We start from the raw sequence: 7,757 nt of genomic DNA, 5'->3' as shown, positions 1-7,757 counted from the left end.
CTTCTCTCTTCACACATTCAAGCCCCCAGTGTTCATGTTTCATTTCAATCTAAAGTCTTCACTTTCTTCTCTCTTCACACATTCAAGCCCCCAGTGTTCATGTTTCATTTCAATCTAAAGTCTTCACTTTCTTCTCTCTTCACACATTCAAGCCCCCAGTGTTCATGTTTCATTTCAATCTAAAGTCTTCACTTTCTTCTCACACATTACATTTCAGCATAGCAGTTTAGCGTCAGCGTTTCAGCATAAAGCATTCCCACTAGCAATTTCTTTAGGAATTGCATTCTCTAGTTATTATTATTATAGCCGTATTTACATTGAAATAGAATGGAATAAAAATATGTGCAGTAATAAAAAGAAATACCCAGATATTGTGTACATTGTGTGCATTGATGCATGAGTCTTACCTCGGGTTAAAGTAAAGATATTTGTGTTTACCTCCAGATTGTTTAGTCTGTTGTCCGCTGCAGAGAAATGCTGGAGCTCCTTCAGCACCGTCAGGTCTCTGATGTCATCGATGTTGTTGTTGTTGATGTTTAGGACGCAAAGAGATTCCTGTGCAGAGAAGATGTTGTTGTTTATTATACAGAACACAGGGATTACATAGCACTAGATTTGTTCTGTTGGTCGACCTGAAGTCAGACCCTGTTGCTCGTGGTTTTGAAGATCTCAAACGGCACATTTACAAAGTGCAGGAACTCTACATTCTTTATAATAATTCCTCAAAAGAAATACTTAACATCTAAAAAATAATGAAATGTTACAATAATATAAAAATATATAAAAATAAAGATTTAAATGTTAAAATAATAAAATAAAGTCTATAAATAATGCCCTAAATTCTCAAAATAATTAGTTAATATATAATGTCGTGCTCTCCTCTAGTGAGCAGGATAAAGATAGCTCTCACAGCGAGGCAGAGGAGGGTCATGGGGTCGAGGAGCAGCTTCTCCCCCGGATTCAGCCTCTGGTTCTCCAGGTGAAGCTCGCTCAGATCTGGAAGATTCTCCAAACCTTCAACCACCAAGATCCTGTTCCCTCCGAGATACCTGAGGAGACACCAGTATCAGCTAGGGCTGCTCGATTATGGCAAAAATCATAATCTCGATTATTTGGGTCAATAATTGATATCACGATTATTAAAAACGATTATCCGTTGACTTTGAAAACATCAATTTATTGGAGAAACATTTTTTTAACAGCATGTTTTTAACAGTCGATTACCCTGAACTTTAAACTCAACTGAAAACCAATTAAAAAAAAGAATAAAAAAAAAAAAGATTAATAATAATAATAAAAAAATGATCGTTATATTTCGATTACGTTGTTTTGTAATCGTTGCAAGCCATAATCGTAATTGCGATTAAAATACGATGAATTGCGCAGCCCTAGTATCAGTGAGGGAGATTACTATTTCAAGATTAAAGGTGTTATAAAGGTACTGGAAGAAGTACTCCCATCCTACTGCGGTACAACAAGCTATACTGTACTCGCTTGCAAGTAAAAGTCCTGTATTAAAACCCTATTTAAGTGTATATATAATAATGTACAGTATAGGCATTATCAGTACTGAACGTAGTGATTGTGCAGTAAAACACGAGTGTGTACGTTGCATTTTACTAATCCTGCAGCAATGCATCATATTCTAGCTTCGTCTCTGTCCTCTGGGTACGTCTGAGATTGACGTCTGAGATTGACCTCTGAGATTGACCTCTGAGATTGACCTCTGAGATTGACCTCTGAGATTTAGCCAAATAGACAGAAATGGCCTTGATTGGTTGGTAAGTTTGTGGTATCTTGATAACATATTCAGTTCCCTGGAGAAAGGACTGTACACAGTTAGGACAAAGAAGAGAAAGCACTTCAACTGATATGGATTAGGAGTCCAATAGGTTTCCTTTCTACACACGTCATCTGCTCCGGATAATACACGGACTACAGAGTACAACCTCATACAAGACTACACGTATAAACAGTCCCTTTAAAGGTGTGTGTGCTCACAGTGTGTGAGCCTCTGCAGGTGTCCAGGTGTGTGAGGTTGTTGTTATGCATGTCCAGGTGTGTGAGGTTGTTGTTCTGCATGTCCAGGTGTGTGAGGTTGTTGTTCTGCATGTCCAGGTGTGTGTGAGGTTGTTGTTCTGCATGTCCAGGTGTGTGAGGTTGTTGTTCTGCATGTCCAGGTGTGTGAGGTTGTTGTTCTGCATGTCCATGTGTGTGTGAGGTTGTTGTTCTGCATGTCCAGGTGTGTGAGGTTGTTGTTCTGCATGTCCAGGTGTGTGAGGTTGTTGTTCTGGATGTCCAGGTGTGTGAGGTTGTTGTTCTGCATGTCCATGTGTGTGTGAGGTTGTTGTTCTGCATGTCCATGTGTGTGTGAGGTTGTTGTTCTGCATGTCCATGTGTGTGTGAGGTTGTTGTTCTGCATGTCCATGTGTGTGAGGTTGTTGTTCTGCATGTCCATGTGTGTGAGGTTGTTGTTCTGCATGTCCAGGTGTGTGAGGTTGTTGTTCTGCATGTCCAGGTGTGTGTGAGGTTGTTGTTCTGCATGTCCAGGTGTGTGTGAGGTTGTTGTTCTGCATGTCCAGGTGTGTGTGAGGTTGTTGTTCTGCATGTCCATGTGTGTGAGGTTGTTGTTCTGCATGTCCATGTGTGTGTGAGGTTGTTGTTCTGCATGTCCAGGTGTGTGAGGTTGTTGTTCTGCATGTCCAGGTGTGTGAGGTTGTTGTTCTGCATGTCCAGGTGTGTGAGGTTGTTGTTCTGCATGTCCAGGTGTGTGAGGTTGTTGTTCTGCATGTCCATGTGTGTGAGGTTGTTGTTCTGCATGTCCAGGTGTGTGAGGTTGTTGTTCTGCATGTCCAGGTGTGTGTGAGGTTGTTGTTCTGCATGTCCAGGTGTGTGAGGTTGTTGTTCTGCATGTCCAGGTGTGTGAGGTTGTTGTTCTGCATGTACAGGTGTGTGAGGTTGTTGTTCTGCATGTCCATGTGTGTGTGAGGTTGTTGTTCTGCATGTACAGGTGTGTGAGGTTGTTGTTCTGCATGTCCAGGTGTGTGAGGTTGTTGTTCTGCATGTCCAGGTGTGTGAGGTTGTTGTTCTGCATGTCCAGGTGTGTGAGGTTGTTGTTCTGCATGTCCAGGTGTGTGAGGTTGTTGTTCTGCATGTCCAGGTGTGTGAGGTTGTTGTTCTGCATGTACAGGGTGTGAGGTTGTTGTTCTGCATGTCCAGGTGTGTGAGGTTGTTGTTCTGCATGTCCAGGTGTGTGAGGTTGTTGTTCTGCATGTCCAGGTGTGTGAGGTTGTTGTTCTGCATGTCCAGGTGTGTGAGGTTGTTGTTCTGCATGTACAGGTGTGTGAGGTTGTTGTTCTGCATGTCCATGTGTGTGTGAGGTTGTTGTTCTGCATGTCCAGGTGTGTGAGGTTGTTGTTCTGCATGTCCAGGTGTGTGAGGTTGTTGTTCTGCATGTACAGGTGTGTGAGGTTGTTGTTCTGCATGTCCAGGTGTGTGAGGGTTGTTGTTCTGCATGTCCAGGTGTGTGAGGTTGTTGTTCTGCATGTACAGGTGTGTGAGGTTGTTGTTCTGCATGTCCATGTGTGTGTGAGGTTGTGTTCTGCATGTCCAGGTGTGTGAGGTTGTTGTTCTGCATGTCCAGGTGTGTGAGGTTGTTGTTCTGGATGTCCAGGTGTGTGAGGTTGTTGTTCTGCATGTACAGGTGTGTGAGGTTGTTGTTCTGCATGTCCATGTGTGTGAGGTTGTTGTTCTGCATGTCCAGGTGTGTGAGGTTGTTGTTCTGCATGTCCAGGTGTGTGAGGTTGTTGTTCTGCATGTCCATGTGTGTGTGAGGTTGTTGTTCTGCATGTCCAGGTGTGTGAGGTTGTTGTTCTGCATGTACAGGTGTGTGAGGTTGTTGTTCTGCATGTACAGGTGTGTGAGGTTGTTGTTCTGCATGTCCAGGTGTGTGTACTCACAGTTTGTTGAGCCTCTGCAGGTGGTGCAGGTTGTCCATGTGTGTGAGGTTGTTGTTCTGCATGTACAGGTGTGTGAGGTTGCAGGCGAAGGCCAGGTTGCAGATGTGTGAGATGTGATTATCGTACAGGTAGAGAACGGTGAGGTTTCTACACATCGAGAGATCCCCCTGAAACAAGGAGGAGGAGAAGTACTCAGGTCTCGTAGTAAAAGTAGAAGTACTCAGGTCTCGTAGTAAAAGTAGAAGTACTCAGATCTCGTAGTAAAAGTAGAAGTACTCAGGTCTCGTAGTAAAAGTAGAAGTACTCAGATCTCGTAGTAAAAGTAGAAGTACTCAGGTCTCGTAGTAAAAGTAGAAGTACTCAGGTCTCGTAGTAAAAGTAGAAGTACTCAGGTCTCGTAGTAAAAGTAGAAGTACTCAGATCTCGTAGTAAAAGTAGAAGTACTCAGGTCTCGTAGTAAAAGTAGAAGTACTCAGGTCTCGTAGTAAAAGGAGAAGTACTCAGGTCTCGTAGTAAAAGTAGAAGTACTCAGGTCTCGTAGTAAAAGGAGAAGTACTCAGGTCTCGTAGTAAAAGGAGAAGTACTCAGGTCTCGTAGTAAAAGCAGAAGTACTCAGGTCTCGTAGTAAAAGTAGAAGTACTCAGGTCTCGTAGTAAAAGTAGAAGTACTCAGGTCTCGTAGTAAAAGGAGAAGTACTCAGGTCTCGTAGTAAAAGTAGAAGTACTCAGGTCTCGTAGTAAAAGTAGAAGTACTCAGGTCTCGTAGTAAAAGTAGAAGTACTCAGGTCTCGTAGTAAAAGTAGAAGTACTCAGATCTCGTAGTAAAAGTAGAAGTACTCAGGTCTCGTAGTAAAAGTAGAAGTACTCAGGTCTCGTAGTAAAAGGAGAAGTACTCAGGTCTCGTAGTAAAAGTAGAAGTACTCAGGTCTCGTAGTAAAAGGAGAAGTACTCAGGTCTCGTAGTAAAAGGAGAAGTACTCAGGTCTCGTAGTAAAGCAGAAGTACTCAGGTCTCGTAGTAAAAGTAGAAGTACTCAGGTCTCGTAGTAAAAGTAGAAGTACTCAGGTCTCGTAGTAAAAGGAGAAGTACTCAGGTCTCGTAGTAAAAGTAGAAGTACTCAGGTCTCGTAGTAAAAGGAGAAGTACTCAGGTCTCGTAGTAAAAGTAGAAGTACTCAGGTCTCGTAGTAAAAGTAGAAGTACTCAGGTCTCGTAGTAAAAGGAGAAGTACTCAGATCTCGTAGTAAAAGTAGAAGTACACCATTTACCTCTGAATTGTAGGAGTAAAAGTATGAAGTGGCATAACGTGGAAATACTCAAGTAAAGTACAAGTATCTCAAAATTGTACTTAAGTACAGTACTTGAGTAAATAATAATAATAATATTTATTTGTGTAGTACCTTCCATACAATAAGAGCAGTTCATTTCACAGAAAATTGATATATAAAAGACATCAAAACAAACTAAAGGTACGAGGATGAAATGGAGGATTAAAAGGAGGACAGCTTCAAACGGAGGAAGTGCAGCAGAGCAGGAGTTCGCTTCTAAAAGGCTAAATTGTACAAATGTGTTTTGAGTTAGTTTTTGAAAGACTTCCACCGAGGTACTGAGCTACTTCCCCCTCTGAGGAAGAGCATCTAGAGTTGAAGCTCTTACTATGTCCTCGATGTTCTTGCTGAAGAAGTGGAGGTGTGTGAGCGTCCTCAGGTACTCTGGGAAGGAAAGGCCTCTTTTCTTTCTGAAGTGGTTTCTAGATTTAGCGATGAGATCCACGGTGAGACGCACCATCGTGTCTCCTGTCAGAAAGAAAGCTTTCAGAAGCAGCCGAGCGTTCAGCAGACGCTGCAGAGAAAACACACACAAAGACCTGGCAGGTAAACACACACTCCTTAGAAAAGATGTTTTCAAATGCCACATTACCTTCAGTAGTCATAACCATAATGACAGGTGAAGATTAGCCCTGCGCAGGACTCAAAATGGCTTTACAATGTCAAATCCCATTGAGGGCTAATTGATGGTTATATAAGATCACTATTGTCCCGGAAACATGCTTAGAGGCTAAAGGTCAGCTGGCCCTTTCATTCAGGGCTCGTTTATTATCCTGACACGAGATGCAATTCATACTTAACAAATACACATTGTTTGAAATCATGGGAGCCCATTTTCACCAGGACAATATGGAACAAGAGCTGATACAAAATATAATCTTGCCCCAGAAATGGTAAATGAATACCAAAAAATAAAGACTTCATATCTAAAAATAATAACATGTTAAAATAATATCAAAATAAAGACTTAAAATGTTAAGATAATCAAATCAAATCTACAAATAATGCCCTAAATTCTCAAAAATAATGAGTTAATATATCAAAATAATACAAAACAATAATAATAATAATACACTTTCTTAATATGTTGTCCTTAATTTGAGGTGTGTTCCTCACCTGATGGAGGCTCGGACCGATACAGAGCTAAAGGCTAACGGACTAGCTCCTCTCCAGAGACTCTCCCAACTGACGGACACAATAACAGATAAGATGGAGAACTAAACCTAAAAAATGTGTCAACGAAGAGAAAGTCAAATATAATGTTTAAACGTCTCCAGGACCAGAACAGGGTGAAATGCTAACTAGATGCTAGCTAAAAAAAAACGAGTCAGGACGTTGTGTTTGATGTTGCCATGGAGATGACGTAAAGCGACGTAAAGGTCACAGAATCTGACGGGTGACAGGATTAAAATAATAACATGTTGAAATAATAAAATAATATCAAAATAAAGACTTAAAATGTTAAGATAATGAAATAAAATCTACAAATAATGCCGTAAATTCTCAATTAGTTAATATATCAAAAATAATACAAAACAATAATACAAATAATAATAATACACTTTCTTAATATTTTGTCATTCATTTGAGGAACTCTCATTAAAATGATGTGTGTGTGCGCGTGTGTGTGTGCGTGTGTTCCTCACCTGATGAGGCTCTGATTGATAAAGAGCTAAAGGCTAACGGACTAGCTCCTCTCCAGAGACCGGTACTTCAATACAGAGAGTAAACAATTAGCAATCTAGTTTGGTTAATAAGTGCGTAAAGCCAGACAAAGGTCAATATAATGTCAAAATGTTCCCAGAACCAGGACATGGTGAAATGCTAACGAGATGCTAGCTAAACTGCTGTAGAAAAAAACGCGAGTCAGGTTGTCGTGTTTGATGTTGCCATGGAGATGACGTAAAGCGACGTAAAGGTCACAGAATCTGACGGGTGACAGTATTCACTGTAACACCAGAAGAGTGAGATCATCTGATTCTTGATGCAAAACATGAATACATGTTACCGTTTTTAAGGGAAATACTTATGTAAATATATACACGAGTTACTACAGGTTAAGACAATAATTCAACAAGGGTGTTACACACTTTTTAGACTATTTTACATGTATGTTACATTAAAAAACAGACCAGTTATGCACTATTTGGGAACTGGTGTCTTTGTACGTTACCATTGTAATCAGATATTTATTTAAGATACAATTAGATACACCTTTGCTAATTCCTGTAGGTTAATACAGGTGTTAAAACAGGGATAAGATTGAATAACAGGATGGGACAGGTAAGAGTACACAGAAGGTAATAAGAATAACACATTTAAAAATGAGCTATATGCTGCAATTACTTACAAAATCTATTAATCTGCAGGTTCTTTTTTAAGTTAATGGTTTGTCAGAAATAGGGAAACATTTGAAGTGTTAAAAGTCCATTGGAAGTCTTTAAACGGCCCAATCATTCACTTTAAGTTGATAT

At 40.5% G+C, this 7,757-nt stretch overlaps 1 protein-coding gene across 1 annotated transcript; it reads right to left on the bottom strand.

Annotated features, from left to right (window-relative positions):
* Positions 1-407: 407 nt before the first annotated feature.
* ppp1r42 (protein phosphatase 1, regulatory subunit 42) lies at positions 408-7,179 on the bottom strand (the record flags this gene model as incomplete). Its single annotated transcript, XM_034201970.1, has 5 exons — positions 6,930-7,179; positions 5,612-5,797; positions 3,960-4,126; positions 911-1,049; positions 408-555 (listed from the first exon to the last, which is right to left on the bottom strand). Coding segments are annotated over exons 2-5 (586 nt in total), but the record flags the coding sequence as incomplete, so codon positions are not given.
* Between the last annotated feature and the right edge of the window lie 578 nt (positions 7,180-7,757).

This window comes from Gymnodraco acuticeps, unplaced genomic scaffold (genome assembly GCF_902827175.1).
Source record: "Gymnodraco acuticeps unplaced genomic scaffold, fGymAcu1.1, whole genome shotgun sequence".
Taxonomy (NCBI): domain Eukaryota; kingdom Metazoa; phylum Chordata; class Actinopteri; order Perciformes; family Bathydraconidae; genus Gymnodraco; species Gymnodraco acuticeps.
Note: the sequence above shows the minus strand (reverse complement) of the source record. Positions and strands in the feature narration are given on the sequence as shown.